At 37.6% G+C, this 24,856-nt stretch overlaps 1 protein-coding gene across 2 annotated transcripts in view; it reads left to right on the top strand.

Annotated features, from left to right (window-relative positions):
• Positions 1–24,856, top strand: part of CNTN5 (contactin 5) — a gene marked incomplete at both ends in the record, with an annotated part of 389,481 nt that overhangs the window by 187,518 nt on the left and 177,107 nt on the right. For both annotated transcript variants that reach the window (XM_082008944.1, XM_082008943.1), the window contains one exon: positions 24,107–24,310. In XM_082008944.1, the coding sequence (XP_081865070.1) occupies positions 24,107–24,310 (204 nt within the window). The remainder of the gene's footprint in view (positions 1–24,106; positions 24,311–24,856) is intronic.

Raw genomic sequence — 24,856 nt, 5'->3', positions numbered from 1 at the left:
GTGACACTAGCCTCCATGCCACCAGTGGTGAATATGCTGCCTTGAGGTCACAGAAGGTTTCCTCTAGAGTTTAGAAACATTCAGAAATTGTTCCAAATGTCAGTGTCAAGATACTGTTGTTGAATGCAAATTGTCTTTCGTTTTCAGTAGTACAGCCACGATTTTGGTGTAAATAGCTTAGTTTCCAGTACAACTGCATCATTGCTAGAAGTCAGAAATATCATAAATCCTAAGAAATGTCTGTGGATTCCCAAATGAAAGTGTAGATATTCCAGAGAGATCACATTTTTGCTTTTCAAATTGGCACTCCTGCAATGTCTGCAGATAGCTAATTATGTCTTTATATTTGCGTATCATGTAATACCTGGAGACACAATGCTAGACAGAATATCGCGTTCTTCAACAGATGCAGTATAGCCTATCCTTTTCCTCTTCTGGAAATGAGGTCTGTACTGAGGGGATTTCTGATTTCTCCAAATCTGAGCCCTGGAAAAAAGTCACATTGCAGATAGAAGAGCAGCTAAAAAGAAAATCTCCTATGAGTTTCTGTTAGAGAAGTGTGTCCAGTTTCTATTTATTCCAGAATGATTGTTTTTTTTCTGTATTACAATTATCAATGTAGTTAATGCTTGTTATCTTCTGGCCATCTCTCTACTCTTCTCACTTCTGAGTACATCGCCTTCTTATGGTTGCCTTTATAATCTGAGTTTGACACCACAGTCTCTATGTGATGGAACTGAGGGCATGGTTTTAAGGTTTGATTATGATAAGTAAACTGAGAGGGAAAAGACATAGGCAGAAAAAGTGAGATACAGTTTCAACACCACAGCTGAATTTGATTTCCCCAAACGAACTGAGAGTGTAAGGATAGATGGGCATCAAAAGTGAAGTAATCATACACCTTTTAATAACTGTAATTCCAGAAAATGCATCTTGTATATCATCATAATATTTATAATTTTTTTCCCCAAAACTATGCTTTTAAAGTTATATTTAGACAGTTTCCAATGCAATGTTCTACTGTAGTATACATATAACCTTTGATGGTGAAAAACTAGTATCTTTCTTTTTCATCAGTGGGACAGCAAAGCTCCTGCTGTGGAAACTACTGTGCTCACAGACAATGTTCAGCTGGTTCAATTTATATCGTTTCAGCACTGGTATGCTATGCCAGCAGGAAAATTACTTCTAGAAAAATATTTTGAGCCCTGTTGGCATAATTTTGTCACCATAGCTATGCCAGAAAAGGTTCTGCAGTGCAGAGGAGTAATCACTGAAGGCTGAAAAATTGCATTGATATGCAGATGTAAACACAACCTCATGTGAATGGGAAAGGGACTTGATCTCCCTTTCTTTTGTTTGTCAGGGAAAGCAGAATCACATGCAGTTTCCCTCCAGCTCCCTACTTTCAGAATACTGAGGGGCAGTAAGTCCTTGCAGTACTGCAATGGGACTGCAAGTGATATTAATACACTGGCTGGAGTCTCCTGGGAAAGGGGAGAGCTACATCCATGGGCCTTCCAAAAGATGCAACACCTGGTGATGTTTCAACAATAAATTATTCCATGAAGTTCTGGCAATATGGTATAAGACATTAATGAAAGATGACTGCCAGAGCAGAGACAGTTTGTGAAAAATTATTTTGGACAAAACAGAACTTTAAGGAGTAAGTGTGTGAACTCAATTCTGAAATTAAGCAGTGAATATGAAACTTCTTTTTCAGCTACAAAACTCTGCTGCACAGCAGAGGAAGGTAAAGGATTTTTGTTCAGGAACATCTAAAATTTTTTTTTTTTTTTTCTTTAAGCATTCAGTTTCTGGATACTACATTTTAGTTTCTGTATCTGATTTGCAAAGATGGTATTCTCTTCTAAATTGTCCTAAGAAATTTTGACCCTTAAAATCATCTGAGAGACAAACTTTCAAGTGAATACTAAGTTACTGTAGTGGATATATCTATTCTAAAGACTATTTAAAGCACATGTGAAATGTGTGAACGTCTAATATCTGCAAGACCATGAATTATTGGGGTGTTTTTGATGATAGAGAATTTCTTGTGGATGAACACTGAAAGCTCCACTATAATGATTTATTCACATTGATCAACACCTTTAGAAATAATTTTCAATTACTTATCCCAGGAGAAAAATCCATGATACAGTATCAAATCTAATCATTTTTCACAACCTTGTAAGCAATTCATCCTTCAAAAGAATCCAAATCCTCAATCTCTGAAGTCAATAACTACTTATAAACTTGCCTAAGAATTTCAGGATTGAGCTCTTTTAGAAAATAACAATATCATTGTGGGAAAAGAAAGCTGACTTAGTGAAAGAACACTACATTAAAAGAGATATAGGTTTATTAAAATGTTTTCAAATAGAAGATAAATACTTTTGATTGAATAAAATCTGCATTCTATTCTTACAGAACAAAATTCTAGAAAAATCTGAAAGTCTTTAAAAAGAACCACTGACTGAAAAAATACTACGCTAATTTCTTTTGACAAGAATTCAATCAGAAAACAAATTTCATATGTATACAGACTCAGGTTCTGTTTACTAATGTTGTGATATGTTATTAAGAGGTAATGCATCAACAAACAAAAAACTTATGATATATATAGATTATTCATGTAAGTTTTCATTAGATTGTGGTCCAAATACTTTACAGAGGAGATAAGGGGAAGAGGGAGAAGCACCTGAAATATATTCAGAACATTTCCAGTGCAGATTCAGATAAGAGAATTATGCCTTGATTTTAACAAAGGAGTCTGTTGTTATTGTCATCTTTGCTGAGAAATAGCTGAGCAGCAAAATGAGGGAGTTTTTCAGGAGAGACTCTATATACTCTTTCAGAACAACGAAGGAAAACACGTCCAACAAAAAGGATTTTGTGTGGACTCCTTATGACAAATAGCCACCTGCAGATTCTCACCTCCTGCTATTCCTGGACCACCACTCAAAAAAAAAAAAGCTTCCCACTTCATTGAGAGTTCTATATCATTTTAAATATGTCTGCTTCAGAAGCTTTTCCACTAATACATTTTTGTTGCAAGCCCTTAAGTTGTCCCTTGTGAAAGATATTAATTGCGGATAACTTGGTCATTCATAAAAAGAACATTTGTTTGTTTGTTTTTTTCTCCCATAACCATAACATTTGATTCTCCCTCATTCCACATTAGTTTTTTCTCCTAGATAAGTTTCTTAAACAGTCAACTCCTAGATGACCTTCCTAAGTGAGAGGTTCATTAATTACCAACTGCTTAAATAACAAAATTTCTTTGATATCTCCATTTTAAAAGGTCTCTGCTTTTTTTTTTTTTCATAAACAGGATTATGTCTTCTCATTGTGGTATTCTAAAGGATGTAAATATAGGGTTTTATTCAGTCATTTCATCATCTTAATTACAAGGTTTACCATAGCGACGTTAAAAATGAATGGAAGATTTCATCCAGATTTACATGTTTCCCTCAGGATTAATACTTTCAGCTGAGCTTTTTAAGGCTTTTATTCAAAGCTTTCAGTATGAGCTTTATAGAGAATGACGATTCCCCTTGTTAGAATCAGAACAATGCTGATGCACACGGGGGAAGGCAGATATCTGCTCCCTCCTGCCTCAAAGGGACGCTGCCCTCTGGAGGGTGCACAGCTACGTAATCTTTCCACAGCATGTAACATCTGTACAGATGTTAAACTATAACATTTTAAACTCTTTCTAAAGGATAAAACTGGTCTTACACAGTTTGGATACTGTGTTATAGGCTGCATCTTTTATGCCTCCCCTTTATTGTTATGAAACTGTAGTTTTCATGAGAAATGCCTAACCAAAGATGAATAAAGCCAATGCTATGGGGATCACAGTCCTTCCCATGCATCTTCTGGTTGTCTGCATAGTGTCTTGCTAAACTGTAAACCTTGTTCTACCAAGGTCCAGGAGGTTTTGCCCTGTTCTTCTATTTCCTATACAGCTGTACTAGTTGTCATAATTGGAGAAGGTCACATCAAGTAATATTTTGATTGAAAGAAATCCATCAAAACATTTTTTTGATTGAACAAATCAATTATTTGGTTAATTGCTCTGAGCTCCTCTTTGTATGTACTTTGGACATACACAGAAAACTACACTGGAAGTAAACACAAACCAAGCACTTCTCACTGCTCAGGGTCTGCAACAGGAATCTGAAAGCTGCATTTGCATTAAAGCTGCAGCTTTGCACTGTAGCTTCACTGCAAGTAGGAAGCAAAGTCCGACTGAAGTGCAGTAGACCTCTAGTTAGAACTCCCCCGCTTGGGCCCAAACAGCACAAATTATACATAGAAAAAACAAGGAAGGCTTTAAATGACCTCATTCAGGTACAGAACTGTTAGGTGTGGACTTCTCCAGGTAAATTAGTTATGATAACAAGATTGTTATATTTGGGCTGGACTGCCCTCAGTATGCTCATTAGCTTGTTTACAGGCAGCTGGCTCAGGTATCTGCATGCAGGACGCCCCAAATTCTGTTTTAAAGGCATCCATACACCCTCTGGCTCTCCGTTTACTAAGCTGTCTTTTGTGAATACAATTCACAAATGTCTAACTTTATATATATGAAAGTCACAAGGTTATCTTAAGGCTGTGGGTTCAGCCCCAGGATCCAGGCACCTAACAGTGGCATTTCAGTGCACAGCATTAGAAAACTTCCGTATTTATGTGGATCTAGCCATTACCAGTTCCTTCAAAATCATGGGAAGCTGCATGAACTTAGATCTCTGAATCTCCATCTCTTTCTAGACGTGATTGGATGTTACTCATCATGCTAACCTGTCACTACAGGCAAGATTTCTTCCTGATCATGATTTGTGATACCAGTATAGTTCTGTATGTATTATTAAACAGTAAAGTAACATCCCGTTTCTTTCTATGATACATTTTTTCAAATCTGACTTTTCAAATCAACTTTTGCATAGAAAATTTCATGTAATTTGCTTCCACAGGAGACCAATGTGTAGGTGAAAATCACATTTCTACTCTCTTCTTGAGAACAAGGAGGACTGTTTTGCTGGTTCCTATCAAAGCACTGGCCACTCCCAGTATTCCCAAAGCAACAGCTGGACATGTCATGCCTCCAGCCATGGCTCTCCCTTAAGCTAACCAGAACTTATTGATCGGGCAGTACCTTCTATTAGTAGTTTGTAAAGGGGTATATCTGTGAAAATGTTGATGGCGTATAGAACATTTCATATTCAACGGACATAACTATCATCTCCTCCAAACCACTAGGCTTGCTGGGAAGGTAGAACTGTCCAACACCCCGATGCTTTTCCTTCTACTAGCAAAAGAGAGATTTAGAGGAACACTAAAGTTTGGGACTTTTTTTTTTTTTTCTTTAAGACATGTTAATGTTATAATGGAAGCCAAACTTGTGTCCTAGACTTAATGAACGACTTGTAGTAAGGACATCTATATGAAGACTTACAGGACACCCATCTTAACTCTGTTTTTTTTCTGTCATATTTGCATGCCATAGTTTGTTCTTCACCCGTTTTAATGCATTGTGGCAGCATCATGCTGAGTAACAGAAACTGGCCAATTACATAACAGTCTCAGAAAGTGATTGCTTATGGTACAGGACAGAATAGTTTCTTTAATAAGCCCTTAGTATGTCATATATAGAAGATGAGATGGCACAATTTCTCTATCACTTCTTTACATGCCCATAATACATAAATGATCATAATATACATATAAAATGCTTTAAAAACACTGTTTTGAGAGTCACACATATCAACTGAATGAGTGAGCTGTCATGGGTTGAAGGGTTCCTGCATTTCCCTTTAGGCTTTACTGTATTTTTGTGTTTATTTGATTTTAACTGGATGCTAACAAAGCTTGAAATTTGCTTTTCAATAGTGGGGAAAAAAATAGTGTTAGAAGACAGGTTCACAGTCCTTTCAACTCTGTATTCCTGTCCTAATTCTGGGATATTCCATAGGGTTATCTCATCTGTTCACCCACATTTTTCCCTGGAAGAATCATAAAGATGTTTCCTTCTTGCATTCCCTACTTTATCACTTTTACTAGATTGCTTTTGAAACTTTCTTGTCTAGTAATGCTAATTCCCATGTGTGTCATCATTAAAGTGAATGTCCATGCTCCCTGGCACAGCTTAATATAGGAATCTGTAATCTTTATCTGTGCAACTGATTGATGACTTTGCCTGTAGTTTTCATTATGGAATGAACAAACACAATTAACTTTTCTTTTTTTTTTTTTCCTGTGGTCTTTTCATTACTCAATACATGACCAGTAATTTTGCTGCTGACTTCCCTGGAGCACTTTACAGGGTTTCCTTCCTCAATCTTGTTGAAAGCATGCATCTGAGGATATGAAATTTAAGAGTTTGGGAATGATAGACCCTTCTGTAGGGTAGCATTGTAACAAACTATCTTTGCCAAAGAAGAGTTACTCCCAGTCTGTTGGCAATGTGTTGTTATTAGATTTTAATTACATCTTAATGATCTGCATGTGCCCTAAATTCTAGGCAATGTATGTATAGTAGGCATACGGATAAATAATTATTTGTTGTGGTTTAGCCCCAGCCGGCAACTAAGCACCACACAGCCGCTCGCTCACTCCCCACTCCCCTAGTCGGACAGGGGAGGGAATTGGGAAAAAACTCGTGGGTTGAGACAAAAACAGTTTAATAGGACAGAAAGAGAGAAGGAAACAACAATGATAACAACAATAATAATATCGACAAAGGAATGTGCAAGAACAATTGATGGCCAATACAGCAATTGCTCACCGCCTGGCATTCGACAGCCTGTCCCCGAGCAGCGATTCCCACCCCCCGGCCAACTCCAGTTTATGTACTGGGCATGATGTCGTATGGTATGGAATATCCCTTTGACCAGCCTGGGTCAACTGTCCCGGCTGTGTCCCCTCCCAGCTTCCCCTGCATCCCCAGCCTTCTTGCAGCACGAGAAGCTGGACTGTCCTTGACTGCTCAGCAACAACCCAAAACATCAGCACGTTATCAGCATTTTCTCATCCCAAATCCAAAACACAGCCTCACACTGGCTTCTGTGAAGAAAACCAGCTCTATCCTGCCTGAAACCAGGACTTTATTGATTTAAACTTTCTTGACATAGAAGTCTAGATTTTACCTTATTTCTATTTTTTTTAAATAATTTGAAAAGTAATAAATTATAGATGTGTATTACTAGTCCAACTGTAGTAAATTCTCCCAATGAACTTGTAATTTGGTATTTTTAAAAAAAACTTTTCCAAATGTTATCATTGTTGATTAATCATCCCTACCCCCTTAAAAACACTAATAATTCTTTCAAAATATACACTAAACTACACTAGAAACTGAAAGTTTAATGTCTCTAGACCCACGGGATCACTTACGGGAGCTGTTTGTCCCCTCAGGGACTATGAAAATGTAGTGAGAGAAAGCTGGTTGACCCTGTCCAATTAAGCCAGAGCACAACGGTGGATGAAGGGGAAGCCCTGACAGGTCTCTGCTTAAGTGTGTGCTGTAGTTTCACAGCCACATTATTGTCAACAAATATTACCCCAGCTGCCAGTTCAGGAGAATAAAAGTGTGAGAATATACCAAGAGAAGAGGTAGGAAGCAAGGGAGATTAATTAATTTAAAAAATGCATTGAGTATGTTGGCCCTCAGGCTCATGCTCTATTGCCTTTCAGGTGACAGTCATATGTGGCTATTTGTCTACAGCTTGACAAATGGGACAATAAATGATGAAAAGATTCTGTAGTGGGCAAGCTCCTCTTCCCTAGAGACAAGTTACTAGCCTGTCAATGAGGTGTCTCGAAACATTAGGTGCAACTATCAGGAAACCCTCAGTATATTGACTAACCAAGACAGCATTGTCCTGCCAAGTTTAACAGAAATGTATGTTTATGGTATCACAACCACATTTCTGCAACTAGTGTTGTAAAAGTACCAATTAAATTAGGAAAGTGTGTTACAAAAACTTTTTCTGGGGCTGTGTTGGGTTTGCATGGCAAGGTTTTGTAGCAGGAGGGCTACAGGGGTGGCTTCTGTGAGAAGCTGTTAGAAACTTCCTCCCATGTCTGACAGAGCCAATGCAGCCAGCTCCAAGACAGACCCATCACTGTCCAAACCCATCAGCAATGGTGGTAATGCCTCTGGGATAACAGATTTAGGAAGGGGGAGAAAAAAAGAAATCTGCGCAATCCCAGCTGGAGAGAGGAGTTAGAATATGTGCTAGAAACAGCTCCGCAGACCCCCGGGTCAGAGCAGGAGGGGCAGGAGGGCTCCAGGCGCCGGGGCAGAGGGTCCCCGGCAGCCCCTGGGGAAGCCCACGGGGAGGCCGGCTGTGCCCCTGCGGCCATGGAGCTCCCTGGGGGAGCAGATCTGCACCCGCACCCGGGGAGGGCCCCACGCCGGAGCAGGGGGATGCCCGAAGGAGGCCGTGACCCCGTGGGCAGCCCGCGCTGGGGCCGGCTCCTGGCAGGGCCTGTGGCCCCGTGGGGAGAGAGAGGAGCCCCGGCTGGAGCAGGTTTGCTGGCAGGACCTGGGACCCCGCGGGGGCCAGGCTGGAGCAGCCTTTCCTGAAGGACGGCACCCGTGGGGGACCCAGGCTGGAGCAGCCTGTTCCTGAAGGACGGCACCCGTGGGGAGCCCAGGCTGGAGCAGCTCGTGAAGAACTGCAGCCCATGGGAAGGACTCACGCTGGAGAAGTCCACGGAGGACTGTCTGCTGTGGGAGGGCCCCCAGGCTGGAGCAGGGCAGAGGGTGAGGAGTCCTTCCCCTGAGGAGGAAGGAGCGGCAGAGACCAGGTGTGATGAACTGACCACAACCCCCATTCCCCGTCCCCCTGCGCCGCTCGGGGGGAGGAGGGAGAGAAATGGGGAGTGAAGTTGAGCCCGGGAAGAAGGGAGGGGTGGGGGGAAGGGGTTTTAAGAGTTGTTTTTATTTCTCATTGCCCTACTCTGATTTTGACTGGCAATAACTTGAGCTAATTTCCCCTAGCTGAATCTGTTTTTCCTGTGACAGTAATTAGTGAATGATCTCTCCCTGTCCTTATCTCGAACAACAATTTTTTCACTACACTTTTTCTCTCCTGTTCAGCTGAGGAGGGGAGTGATAGAGAGGCTTTGTTGGACACCTGGCACCTAGCCATGGTTAACCCACCACAGTGGCACAGGCTATATAACTTCTAAAAATAGCAGGAGACCAACATTAATAGATTTAACATTGGAATAACATATAGCAGTTAAAGTCACAGTGGTACAGGGTGCTGGAAAATTGACCCTCTCAAAATAAACTTCCCATTAGAATCCATTTGCTATTTAGTTCTGATGTTTTACTGAGCTGGTGGCTGGAACAATATCATTTTACAAACTTGTCATTTAGTTAAATGTTAGAAAGACCATTTTGTTTAAGATAGCAAATTCCTAATTAATCCCAATTACCTCTCCACTTCATAGCACAGAAAATAATAGAGTGAAATAGTGCACATTTTAATCAATGTAACTAAGAAGACGACAGAAAAATAATGCTGATCAGACAGCTGAAGCAAGGGGAAACATAAGAAGGAGGAAGAGATGAGAAATTATTCATTTCTAATGGTCTAGAGTCTAGCTTTTTCTCTCCATTACCTACCATTGTGGGGAAATCTTGAAAGTTTTTAAAAAATCTTAGAAGATTTAAAAAAAATTATGAAACAGTGGAGTTTTCAGAAAATGCAACTCTTCCCAGACTAGGCATGATTAACTGAATTCAATGGTGATTCTGGTAGAGATGACTACTGAAAATGCTGGGAGGTCAGTCTTTACTCAGAAGGAGAAAGATTTGGACTGAACTGATCTGAGTTCTATAAGATGCCATTAACAATATGTTAATGACATAATGTTAACTGACAAATAAAGTCAGTTATTCCTTACTTTGTAAGTATGATATGAAAGTGAATGTACCAGCATTTGAGTTGATACACTGCTTAATGAGGCATAGATGTTCATATAGCCTTGTCTAATCAATTTGGGAAGATTTTTCCAAATAAATGAAGTGGTATGAACACAATTCTACTTGGGATATCTAATTTTCATTTTTCTTTTTCAAAAGGGAAACTAAAAATTGTTTAGAAGTATATATCTGGGCGTATTGATGTTCTTTTTTCCTACCCAATACAACTGTAACTGGCACAAAGTTAGTTACAGCTTAACAGTATAGCTGAACAGTCCTTGACTGCTTAGCAACAACTGCAAACATCAGTATGTTATCAACATAGTTTTCATCCCAAATCCAAAACATACCCTCATGCTAGCTTCTATGAAGAAAATTAACTCTATCCCAACCAAAACCAACACAACATTAAAGGTAATTGCTTGGATTTTTTTTAAGGAGAAAATGACTGAATATTTATAAGCATAATATCATAGAGTTCAGAGAAAAATCTGAATGATTATAGCCAAATCCAAACCCCTGTGAAGCAGCACCTGTTCATACTTTATCTTCTGACAACAAAAGATGTTTTCCAGAGCAATAACAGTGGAAAAGTGACTTCTTTTTGATTAAAATTCCATCTTTTTAACAATGTAATAATAAATACCATACTGAATTCTGATAATTTGATTGCCCACTTCTATCTCCTGTGTTCTCATGCTATGTACCAATACTGTTAAAATCATTGCTGATGACTTCAGTAGCCAGATAATACAGTTCCTGTTGTGTTGATGTTATTACCCTAGAGTGGTGAATTTGTAACTGGAAAATTTCACTTCATTTATTAGTTTATTGAAGCATTGATTTTCATGGTATTTTCCTCTTTCAATAATTAAGAATGTCTTCCATTGGAGACTGTAGGAATAAAAATTCAGGAAGAAGAAGGGAGAATAGAAAGAAGGGTATAGATAATACTGATGAAGGGTTTGTCTCAGTTTGGCTTTTCCTGCAGAAATACAATGTCGTTTAGGAGTTTAGCAAACTACCGTGTAGTTTCAATCCTGAAGAATCTATTCATACCTAAAAGAAAAAGGCTTTGAAAAACATAATTAGCTTTCTGAAAACTATGCACATACTCAACACAAGAGGGAGCAGAATTGCCTGGTTTTTGCACTACTTCATTAATGATATTTCTTTTCGAAAAAAAAAAAAAATCAGAAAGGGTTGGACAAATACCTTTTTTTTCCATGTGATATGTATCTGTAATGTGACATATCAGGTGTCACTTTGACTGCTAGTGCTAAGGGGTTGAGGAGGAGAGATTATAATCATGGGACACTGCCATAGGCTGAAATTAAGATAACAGAAGGTTATATATTATCTCTAAATAACAATTATGTGACAAGTAGAAGATGGATAGAAACGGTTCACTAGGTTTCTAGTAGTGCAGAACAATGTGCACAGGGACTCAACAGTGCATTGTCTTTATGTAGAAACAGGTAAGAGTTACATTCTCTATATTGTTACATTTTAAATGATTGATTATTGCTGAAGTTGTTTGTAGTGATTTATTTCTACAACATGGTTAAACACCTTTATCAGCATTCTAGAGCAGTTTGCTAATGTGATGTGTATCTTACTCTTCATCTGCACTTTGAGTTATTTTTTAATTAAGGTGAAAAAAGTCATCTGTCACTGTCATTCTTAAAACTTAAAAATTGTCTTTGGGGGACTATAAATCTGGTTTTATGTTATTCCCTAAACCATATGTTCACATGTTCCATTGTGTTGAGAAAGATGTAATGGAGGATCCATTCCTTGGTGCACTTAAGCCTAGAAAATATACCAAGAAGGGGCTGAGCACTAGACCTTGAGCATCTAGGGGATTATGCGATTTATACTGCTGATTATTATTTGAACATTTGAAAGTCAAATTCAGAAGGAGGATGAAGGAGTAGCTACCCACCTCTGATGTTCATCTACACAGCTCCTAAGGATTTGTTGACTATAACTTTTTTGTGTGTGTGTTTTGGAATTTCTTGTGATGTACAAATTGCTGGTGAGGAGAGGAAAGAATATTAGAAATTAAAAGGATTATGTATTAGTGGAAATTTCACTTTGACTATGACCTTTTTCATGGCTGCTGGGAAGTCACTTCCTTCCATCTTCTTCAGTTTTCCCACATAAAAGTGATGATAATGATACTGCCTTTGATTTGTGATCTTAGGATAATAAATACCATAGGAGTCAAGCAGTAGGTCCAAGGAAGATCTATCAATCATATCGTGCCATGGCCATGGTGGAATTCACCAAACACTGACCTGCAGACAGACCCAGCAAAAGCCTTTATATTTATATTAAAACAACTAACATCAAGAGAATACAAAGCAGAAAGTCAGTGGGGTGTATCTCAAGTTCAATATGTGCAGCCATACGGAGGTGACTCTACGGACTTGTAGTAGTCAGTTTTTGCCAATACAATTCCTATGACAACAACTGCATGTAAAGAGTGGTGAAGGCTTTTAGAAGAGATTGTGTTTTGAAGTATAAACTAAAGCTTCAGTAGCCTTTTAGTTTAATTTCCACACCCAGAAGCCTGAAAATAAATCTTGTTAAATAAATCTTTCTGCTACTATTAATCCTTCCTGGCATTAGGAATCAAGGTGAATGAGGGATAAAGTGACAAATGTAAGTTGCTTTTTTCTTGGAAGTACAAAAACCCAAACTGAAACATACATATAAACTCCTTGAGAGACTAATACTCTGATACCTGGAATACTAATGAGTATTTTCAGCCAAATTACAGAATTTGCTTAACAGAGCTTCTGTTACTAAATGATGAATGCAGGAAAGCTAAGGATGCAGAGATTTTTGCGTCTTTAACGTGAAGAAGAGATAATGTAACTCTTGCACTTGACAGAGCGATATTCCACAAATTTGTATGACCACCATCCTATGATTACTTTGGGTTTTTTTATTTTGAAGAATGTCCTAGTTATGCCTTCAAAATGCTTCAATATATTGGTATCGTTGCAGTAGTCATAAAATGAAATTTCCACGTAATGCATCAGCCCAGTTGGGTGCAGGATTGTGGGTTTCACTGCAGATAACACTGTTCTGGAGTATGACTTTTCATTGTGCTCACCCCTGCAGCAGACTTACATAAGAAGAAGTAAACCATACTGGAGTAACTATCATGTAGAGAAAATCAAGTATCATAGAAGTATCATGTCATATCTTGTCAGAGAATGAGAGATGTAAAGTGTGAAAGAGAAAAAAGGAAAAAAAAATATTACTTTAAATTGTGTTAAATATTTTGCTAGAGAAAATAATCTCCACATATAAATATTCTATACAGTGATGTGTTTTCCTGAGCATTAAATATCCTCATTATTTTCCAATGCCACACTTTTCATATGAGTACAATAGTTAGTTACTCATTACCACAGAATTGTTGTTCACTCAAATTACTAAGAAATAATCAACTTGTGTTACTGTACGTTCAACACTTCCATCATAAAAAAAGTTCTAATAAGAATAAGCTATCCAGATCAGTTTACTAGTGACTCGTCCTGCACATTTTTCACTGCCAAGCTTTATACCTCCTGTAGATCAGTGATTACAACTTCATAGGTTTGTTAACTCTTAAAATGTTCAGAAGTAGAGGACAAAGAATTGCAGAACTGATGCTTTTGATCATGCTTTGCAGTCAGCTTTTAGTCGTTTCAATGCACAATAATTTAATTTTAAAAATTAAATTATTGTGCATAATAATTTAATTTTTCCAAATTTTTTTAATCTGTGTGTTCTTTCATAAAACATGAATTCTAGGTACATTACAGAAACTTTGTTATATTTGTCCATAAAAAGAACAATAAAAATATACTGAGTTAGTTTGACTGGATCTATTTTCTTCCAATATTGTTAATTATATATCACTTCTTAAACTGTATGTTAATCAAGTCTCATATCAGTCATTGAATTATTTCATGTAAGATTGAAGTTGATGAACTTATAATGATCTGGGTCTTCCTCATTACCCTTTCTAATGCTGCAACAAAATTATGTCTAATTCTTGTCTTTGGAAATTACTAATCATAGAATCACAGAATCATTTAGATAGGAAAAGACCTTTAAGATCAGCAAGTCCAACCATAAGCCTAACACTACCAAGTCCACCATTAAACCATGTCCCTAAGAACCACATCCACACATCTTTTAAATACCTCCAGGGATGGTGACTCAACCACTTCCCTGGGTACCCTGTTCCAATGCTTGACAACACTTTCGGTGAAGAAATTTGTCCTAATATCCAATCTAAACCTCCCCTGGGGCAACTTGATGTCATTTTCTCTTGTCATATCACTTGTAACCTCGGAGAAGAGACCAGCACCCACTTCACTACAACCTGCCTTCAAGTAGCTGTAGAGAGTGATTAGCTCTCCCCTCAGCCTCCTTTTCTCCACACTAAACAACTCCAGTTCCCTCAGCTACTTCTGGTAAGATTTGTGGTCTAGCTCTTTCACCAGATTCACTGATCTTCCTTGGACATGCTCCAACACCTCAATGTCTTTCTTGTAGTGAGGGGCCCAAAACTGAACATCATTTTCAAGGTGCGACCTCGCCCGTGCCAAGTACAAAGGGATGATCACCTCCCTACTCCTGCTGTCCATAGATGTTTTAATAGTTCTATGAAGTTGTCAGTATTGCTTAAAAGAGTTGAAATGCTAATACTTAAATTCTGAAGTTCTCTGGTATTACCTATTTAGACTGTTTATTGCTTTTTACTGCCCATTTTTTTCCTGCTTTTCATAGATAATAGCATTATACAGTGACATCTGCATTACCTGCTATGTTATAAAACATAGACCATCAATTTATATAGAATATTCAGGATTTTTCTACATAAGTATTGATTTCCATTCCTACCTAATAATAGATGAGTATCAATAACAGAGCTGTTCATAGAATCCTTTTATTTGTTTTCAAATTTTTTTTTAAACTTCCTATTTGTAGTCCATCTGCTTTGTGGTTAGTTTTCTCTTCCCACTGTTTTTATTCCTTTAAAAAAAACAAAAAAACTTATTTCAAGCCTAACCACAAATTTACTTGTTTCCATCATCAGCTTTTTTTCCATAAATTTACATAATTTTCACATTGTCCTTACTTACATAACACAACAATACATATTGATAAAATGGCCTTAGATTCTGAAATTATAGTATATCTAAATATTCCTTTACATGAAAAGGTTACTGAGAATATGGCATCTCAAAAATTGTTTCAAAATATGTCAAGAAAATCAAACGTCTTTTTTTGGTCTTTTTTTTTTTTTAAAGGAGGTCAGGCTGAGTTTGAGTTCTGAGAAGTTACTGTGACATAATATTAAACACTAAATTTGTAGGCAATAAGATAACAAGGAGGTTTTTAGAAACAGACGATACAGATTTGTCAAGAACAAATCGTATCAAAATTTTTTTTTTCTTTGAAAATGTGAGTAGCCTAGTGGAAAGAAAGGCATATTTAGCATCTGTGAATGACTCCTAGCTGCAAGAGGTTACAATCAGTGCAGAGCACAAAATGAAAATCCAAAAGGATCAGTACGTTGGGGAAATGGCTTGCAACAAAATTCAGCAAAATGCACATTACTACACTTACCAAAACATCAAATCTACAAATAGAATAAAAGGAAATAAGTGATTAAACAGCATTCTTCCTTAGAAAAATACTGCTATTACAGAAAATGGAATACTTAGTAGAATGGAAAATTGTATACTTCAATTCCAGGACATACTAAGACTGCTACCTATGAGTACGTGAGACTATTATTCCAATTATCATAGTGTTAATGTCTCAAATAGAATACCATGTCCAGCTTTGGGTCCTCCATTATAAGATGTAGAAAGGCAGTAAAGGTGACAACAGTAAAACTATGTAGAGGATTCAAAATCATGACTTTTAAGGAAAATTTTAAGAGGTTCAGTTGATCTAACCTCAAGAACAGAAGACTGATATAGACAAGGATAATGGTCTTCCACTGCAACTGTAAAAGTTTAATACAGATCATCATTAAAGTGTTTTCAATACTTTCAATATGGTAATTTGAATAAATAATGAAACAATATTGCCAAAAAAAGGAAATATACACAAATATTAAGGAAAACTCTCTAATTGTTAACTAAGCAATGAAATATCTTATTCTGAAGATCTAAATCTAGCAATTTAACTCACTAGACATTTTTAAAAACTGGGCTGATAATATATGATCTTGTCTGAGGGCAAAAGAAGAGCCTGAAGGACTCTTGTGTGTTCTTGAGTTCTTTTTGATCACAGTATTTTCAGTCTTTCTGGAGCAGTTTTGTCTGTTTTTTTCACATGAAAATCACATCAGTGATTATCAGATACACATAATAATGTAGCAACCTTTCCCAGAGGCCATACTTTTGTTTTATGCTATGTGGCCTCTTTAAAGTGCAGACGTATGAGAAAGAGGTTTCATCGGCCTTTACATGTTTCCATGACTGGCTACATTTCATACGTGTCAAATGTACAAATGGGACTACCTTGGCTGTGTACACTGGTAATGACAATATAATATTTTTATCCTCCAGATCAGTCCTGACAATATACTTACCTTTCCTACCATACTTTTAGTTCTTGGCTGTGTGAATGGTTATAAGAAAGAAAATATTTGAAGATTTATCACTGTAATTAAATCTGAACAAAGACAAATATGTGATTGGTAGAATTGTGTTTCAGGTAAGTGAGCAGTAGATACAGAGCCTCCAGAGCAGAAAGGAAGCAATTTCATTGCTAGCTGATAAATCGACAATATCTGTTTGCTCTATGTGGGTTCATTACAATGCAACAAATAAATTACCTTCATTAAATATTTTCTTAGAGGATTAATGAGCACTGATAATAAGCCACAGCAGCACAAAGAAATGCACCAAAATTATTTATCTGGTTGTGGTGGGAGGCTGGAGGAACCATACATTGCTATCATTCATCTTAGCTAAAAAGAAACCTTTGCCCTTCTGAATGTGAAGTGTTCTACATCATTAGAGAGTGCCACACATTGCATCTTTATTCTGTGGTTGGTACACAGAATATCCAAACAGCAAGTGTGATGATAAAGGTTAAAACTGGGATTGAAAAAGAATAAGGTTTTGTATTTTCAGCAGAGGAGATTAAGGCACATATTTTTCTTGATATTTTATTTTGTTTAAATTAAGTATCTCTGAATGGTAAAGCAAAGCCATCATGTAAATTTCATGGTTTATAGCTATGCATAGTAAATTCAGCCTGTGATCTTGAAAGTACTTCTTGCTGCTTTATTTATCAATAAAAAAAGAGAAGAAACAACTTCTTCAGAGTTGCTAAAACTCCCAGATTATCTCAGATTTTGGCTGTCACCAGGCATCACTACCATTTATTCATCAATTACTGCCATCTTGTGGAACTGGAGTAATCAGAGGAAATCCTAAACAGAGGAAGAGAAACATATTTTCCCAACAGGATACTGGAGGATATTGAGTAGTATATCTCCCACTGCATCAAAGAAAGACACAAACCAGAATTATTTCTTGTACAAACAGCAAAACTCCACAGAACTGCAAATATGGGATGTGTATTAACATGTGTGGCCTTTGAAGATGCATATTTAACCATAGTATGGACTGTACATGTAGGTTTTAGGCGACCTTTAAGGAATTTATATGTAAGGAGACTTTCCTGTTACATCTTGACTTGCCATCTGAAACACCACTCAGCTGACAGGACTGATGAAAAGGCTGTCCAGAAATTGCATGTTAAAAGGATGAAACAAACAATTTCTCAGGAGAAAAGCCTTAAAACAAACCTGGGAAACATTTCAGGAGTGAATATGCGGTGCTATCTGAACGCCTCCAGCACATCCCTCGTTGCAATATTTAAGGGATATTTCTTACTGACCTACAATGACAGTAGTACTGACATTTTCTGCATCAGAATGATATCCCCAAAAGCACAATACAGCACTAACAAAAATGCTGATGTGTCAGTATTCCAACTTCATCCATTATGGGAAGTATGTGATGTTGTGACAGTTTAGGAATTAGTGTTGTGAAATGGAGAAAATAGATCTACAAAAAACATTTAAGAAATTATAGTAAACAAAATTTCACACCATAAATTCCTTTTGGCAGGAGATAGATGCTCTCTTCTCACTGCTTTATCCCCGAGTTACTCAGATTTTCACTTACATAGCCCACTGAAAAATACTTAATAAAACACAGAAGCAAACTGGATGTTTGGAAGGCTTTTTAAATGACCTTCAGAAAACAGATACAAAACTTCTTGCAGACATTTTTCTGTAAACAAGGATGGTCATTCATAAAAGGAAATATACCAGTTTTGCAGTTACCAAAATGACTTAAATAACATTCACATCAAGATTTCGCATATGACAGAACTTACCAGCCGAAGAGTCCTCCAGCCCAAACCACAGGAGAATGCCAATTGACAACTGCCTCTATAATTCATAATTTCTGTCTTTTTACTCTCTGTTTCTGTTTGTATTGATGAATAGTATCTACGTAAAAATTCTTTTGTGTTGGCAGTCAGCTGTAATTTCCAGGAAGGGCTCTGCATCATCTTTGTGGTTTTGGGATAGTTGTCACATTAAAAATAAAATAGATGGGCATAAAAATAACAAATAAACTCAACATATATTCTGTAAAAATACTCTATACTTCTGTATATTGTAGTATTCACAGTTACTTATTTTCACTTAAACTTTTTTTCACTATTGAAAAGAAAATTACTACAGCATGGAGAAACCATTTACTCAGTCTTTTCTCAAAAGCAAGTGACTTCAGAAGGTTCATACCTAGAGTAATTACTTCCTGATTTTACATCTGTAGTTTGGTTTCTTTACATTTTGATAGCACTGGCTTTTAGCTTGAAAAACTCTTGAAGCTCATCATTATTTACCTGTCAGGGTTGAGATCATAGAATCAAAGAATCATTAAGGTTGGAAAAGACCTTTAAGGTCATCAAATCCAACCACCAAACTAATACCACCATGCCCACTACACCATGTCCCCAAGTGCCACGTCCACATGTTTTTTGAACACTTCCAGTGATGGTGACTTCTCCACATCCTTGGGCAGCCTGTTCCAATGTTTGACCATTCTCTCAGGAAAGACATTTTTCCTAATATCTAGTCTAAATCTCTCCTGGCACAACTTGACGTCATTTCCTCTTGTTCTGTTGCTAGTTACTTGGGAGAAGAGACCAACACCCACGTTGCCACAACCCCCTTTCAGGTAGTTGTAGAGAGCAATGAGGTCTCCCCTCAGTGTCCTCTCCTTCAGATTGAACAACCCCTGTTCCCTCAGCCGCTCCTCATAAGACTTGTTCTCCAGACCCCTCACCAGTCTCGTTGCCCTCTCTGGACACGCTCCAGCACCAACGTTCTTCTTGTAGTGAGGGGCCCAAAACTGAACACAATATTTGAGGTGTGGCCTCACCAGTGCCGAGTACAGGGGCACGATCACTTCCCTCCTCCTGCTGGCCACACTATTGCTGATACAGGCCAGGATGCTGTTGGCCTTCTTGGCCACCTGGGCACACTGCCGGCTCATGTTCAGCCGGCTGTCAACCAGCACCCCCAGGTCCTTTTCTGCCAGGCAGCTCTCCAGCCACTCCTCCCCAAGCCTGTAGCGTTGCATGGGGTGGTTGTGGCCGAAGTGCAGGACCTGGCACTTGGCCTTATTAAACCTCATTACAGTTGTCCTCAACCCATCGATCCAGTCTGTCCAGATCCCTCTGCAGAGCCTTCCACCCCTTGAGCAGATCAACACTTTAGGAAGGCAACTCAAGAAGAGTACAAGGATCTTGTTAGGTCAAGCAGAGAAAAAAATTAGAAAGGCAAAAGCCCAGCTAGAACTTAATCTGTCCACAGTTGAAAAAGGTAACAAAAAATGCTTTTACAAATATATTAAAAACAAAAAGAGAGGCAAGGTGAATCTCCATCCCTTGCTGGATGCGGAGGGAACATTGTAACCAAGGATAAGGACAAGGCTGAGGTACTTAACGCCTTCTTTGCCTCAGTTTTCAATAGACAGACCCAATATCCACAGGGTATTCAGCACCCTGAGCTCTCTGGGCTCGGCCATCCAGCCAGTTCTTTACCCATTGAAGATTACACCTGTCTAAACCACGAGCCGCCAGTTTCTCCAGGAGAATGCTGTGGGAGATGGTGTCAAAGGCTTTACTAAAGTCCAGGTAGACAACATCCACAGCCTTCCCCTCATCCACTAGGCGGGTCACCTGGTCATATTCATGCATTTCTGGAGTTTAGTCTCCTATCAAAAAGCTAATACAATGACAGTTCTGCTTAGCCAAAGGGCACTGGTTCTAAAATCTTTTAACCTAAACCATTATAGGAAAATATAGGCTTGAAGTTTGCTAGCAACTGCAGTGAGCTGTGTACAAATAGGTCCAGTGTCATCTGTTCAGTCTTAGGCTTCTTGTTCTGAAATTCAAAAATTTCACTCAGCAGTTTACCATTTTGTAAGAATGGGATGTCAGATAACATTTAAATGCAAGCCTCTCTTCTTGTAATTTCCATGTGCTCCTGTGCTGAACTGCTGTGGATCTTGTCTCATGTAACTATGTTCACTATTGGTTTAGTATGTTTAATGTGTGTGTACTAGAAACAACAGACTAGTCTATAGATAGACAGCAATGTTTTAAATGTTGATTCTCCATTATTCTCTCTTTATTAGTTATTTTTATATGGCTTTTAGGTCTTTTAGCCTATATATAGGCTCTTATGCATGGTACTGCAAGAGGGAAAAAACAAAACAGAACAAAACCCCAGGTTTTGTACTTGGATAGTCTTCATTAACAATTTTTTGAACCCTAAATTTTACTTTTGCTGCCATACAGAATGGGAACATTCAGAGCCCCACAATATGAACACCAATGCATGTTTCATCCTCTACCATGGCTGCAAATTTAGAAGTGTGAGACATGTGTACAATGGATCAATGTCAAGGTACATGCATTTTCCCATAATTGCAGTCATTCTCTTAACATCTTTTCGTAAAATCACTTCTGCAATTCATCCATCTATTTCTGTCAGCTAAAAACTATTGGGTCCCCAGATCCCATGCCAGCCGTCGTTGTTTCTGACTGTTCTGCATAGCATGCACTGGAAAATGTAGAGTTTCCCTGAGATATTTCCACTGAAATTTATGCATACTGTATGGACATAACCCTCAAAATTTTACTTAAGAATCTGATGAATTCATTAACTATGTCTAATAGGAGAGAAACTTCATAATGTGTGTAAGGGGCTTTTCACCTGCAAAGAAGGTTCGGAATTCCAGATCAATTCCGGATCTGAGCGTTCAGATGCAAATTGTTCAGGTATCTGAAAGTGTTTTCCCAGGGTTTTGCTTTTTAGAAATGAAAAATAAGCGTAATTCCTTCAATGTCAATGGCCTGACAATGACCAAGAAGTAAACTGTTAACACTTTCATCTGTGCTTTGAAGTTTGTGCTTCTGGATGGAATACAGATATAGTAGGTGTGCACAAATAAAACCATTAATTGCAGCTTAGTAGCATAAATGGTTTCATTTTTAGATTTGGCAGAAGTTCTGTTACTTTTTCCTCAGTACCCTCTCCTAGTACCCATATATCCATCACCCTACTTTTAACAACAAAAATCATTTAAAGGTGACACCAATGACAGTATCCCCCTCAGATTTAGCACCAGCAAAGAGTAAGTATTCTATTTCCTTAGAGGCACAAAAATTTATTGCCTGAAATCTTTTTCTTAGGAGTATTTCTAATTAAGAAATTAATAATTAACTGGGTCTATTTTTAGGGTATAAATGGAGAAAATTTTATTCTACATGAACTACCAATGAACCTGCAATGATGAGTACTTTACATTTGGTTTTAACTACTTTTAAGCCAGAGCAATTAGTAAGATGGATTGCTTTCCATTTGAATTGGTAACAGGTGTCTTCAATTAAAACGTATGCATTTTCCTTGAACTTGAATGTTCATCATCACTTTGTAGAATTTTATGCTGCCGTGAATCATTTCTGCCAGATAAGACATCATAGCAAAATGTGGCAAGGAAATTTTCAGAGAGAAATGTTTTGCACTAATTAGTATTTTGCCTGAAACGTAACAGAAAAGGGAGGACATTTTGAACACTCAGAGAGCTCTCTGTGAGCCCTGAATTCCTCAGGATCCTGTGAAACCACTCAGAATTACAATTAGAAATTAAAAAGGTTTTAAGCAAAAAGTCAATGTGTGCAGCTTAATTCCATGTTTTGGAGAAGTCTTCCGCTACTGCCAGGTAAATATGTTTAGTCCTTTAACATAGCATTTTTATACTAATACCGTTGGTTTTTCATAAGAAAATTTTAATCTGACTTCAAAACTAGACTGAACTTCTTTAAAATGAGTCCAGAATTTCCTGCATTTCTATGTCACTGCTTGCACTGTTTGTTTATATTGGTTAAAAAACTACTTGTGCTTTTCCATTCCTTTTTGAGCACCATGTCAGGCAATGGTACAACACAGGGGTAGAAAGGACAGAGCAGTTGCAATTTCTGTTGTTTTACATAGTGTTAAACTCAAACTGCACACTTCGCTATGCCATATATTAAGCTAGGATGTTAATGTGTTTCACACTTCTTGTACCATGAACAACTATACCTCTCCTACTATTAGCACAGAAAAACACACAGAAAAATTTAGATTTTGAGGTATTTCCTCTCACCCGTATGACCCTTTCTTTTTCAAACTAACTTTATATCAAGAAAACATTTTGACTGTAGCAGGGATAAAAGTATGAGAGAACTGACATATGCGCAAGTACTGTCTTCATACAGCTGCTGAAGCTGAAAGTAGTCACCTAAGAAATTTTAGTCTAAAAACATGGAATTTGGTAAACCAATGTAGCAGTTTGCATCTTGGAGCAGTAGTAGGGACTTTATATACCTGAACAAGCTTTGCCTTTTCTGATTTTGGAGTCAGTTCTTTAAAGACTATCACATGTGGAGATTACAGAAAAAATTGCCTTATAGCTAATGTGTCAGTTTAAGTAGTGAAGAATATTTTTTAAAGAGTGAAGACAAAATGAAACAGTGGAAGATAGGATTGAAAAAAGAACAACATGTAAAAAAGTATACATAAGGTTAAGGCTTAAAGTCTGAATTGTTGGAACTCCACATGAATAATTCCCTGCAAGGAATTCCCTGCTACAATCAGAATCTTATTAACTTTATTGATACTTCTAATGCAGAGACATTAATGCATCAAGGTTTTTAATAAATCATGATATAGTCTCATACAGAATAATAGGAAATAATTTTTTTTCTTAACCAATTCTTATGTGTATGAAGGGAAAAGTATATATTTTTCAGGTGAACAGAATGATTTGTGGGATAAAAATGAGAACCAAGGCACTGGCTTTAATTACCTGTTTAAAAAATAACTTTCATTAGCTTTTGATCCATCAGATTATGAGGCAAAGCAGTTGGTAGCTTTGGTTTAAGGAATTATTAATTGATTGTAGGGATTTAAGCCACCAAGTTGTAGATGTTCCATCCCTGAAAACATTTGAGGTCAGGTTGGATGGGGCTCTGAGCAACATCTAGTGGAAGATGTCCCTGCTCATTCTGGGGGTGGTTGGACTAGAAGACTTTTAAGGGTCCTTTCCAACCCAAACTATTCTGTGATTCTATGTAAAAGTCATCCCTAGATCTACAGGATGCATCTTGTTATAGTTCACTGAGATTTTGAACAAATAGAGAAAAGAATGTTTTATATATTATTTCTGGCTTGACCTGAAAGATTAAAAAAGGGAGTTATCTAGTATTTTATGGGTGATTTCTGAGGCTGTTGAATAATTTAATCAATTTTCTTGAACTAAATCTGTCTTGCGGACTGAATGTTTATGTTTTTTCCAAAATTCCAAAGCGAGAAAATAAATTCTTCTCTTCAGTTCTAAAACAAACAAACAAAAACAAACAAAAAGTTTTAAAAGCCTTTAGTTTTTGGGTTCTTCTAGATTATTTAAATAAAGGCAATGAACATTTATTGAGTGTAACAATTAACATTACACAATGTTGTTTACATAATTGTTTTCTCTTACTTTTTCTGTTTTCTTTTAGAGATCATCTATAGCTGGGTATTTAATGAGTTCCCATCTTTCGTGGCAGAAGATAGCAGACGCTTCATCTCTCAGGAGACAGGCAATCTCTACATCTCCAAGGTGCAAACATCTGATGTTGGCAGCTACATATGCCTGGTAAAAAACACGGTGACAAATGCCAGAGTTTTGAGTCCTCCTACACCTCTGACACTGAGAAATGATGGTAAGAAAAACTATTACTGGGTACCACATGGAAGCAAAAATACTAAGCCAAAAATACTCCACTTAAATTAAGAACCATGATTTTATTGTTTTTCAATATGCATGCATTTACTGCAGCAATCAGCTAAGGAAAGTTGTTCAAGGAGACAGTTTCTTTCAAAACATCTAACAGTTGTGAGAATATTTAGACCTCTAAAAGCTGAGGTGCAATCTGACACCTCCTGATGTATTTTATTTAGAACAGCTACTCCTTCTTGCTATTCTGGTGCTCGGTCACTGACAGAGTAGCAAATCTCCTTTCTCAGTAACATCTGTTTCTTTAGGGCTCAGTTGCTTCAACCCAAGTGGTCACTGCCACACTGGGGTACCCTCAGGCATCTGAGACATCCACAGGGGACTGGCAAACACCACATAAGGCAAACACACCAGCAGCAAGATGCCAGGAGGTGTACATTCATGCACCTCAGGTGACACAAGGAACACATGGTTAGACCACTGAACATAGGTTGTATTCCTTAAAACTTTATTTGTTCCTGTTCTAAAGACC

This window comes from Phaethon aethereus (assembly GCF_964289735.1).
Source record: "Phaethon aethereus genome assembly, chromosome: 1".
In the NCBI taxonomy this organism is placed as follows: Eukaryota; Metazoa; Chordata; class Aves; order Phaethontiformes; family Phaethontidae; genus Phaethon; species Phaethon aethereus.
This window is presented reverse-complemented; position numbering and strand designations above follow the sequence as displayed.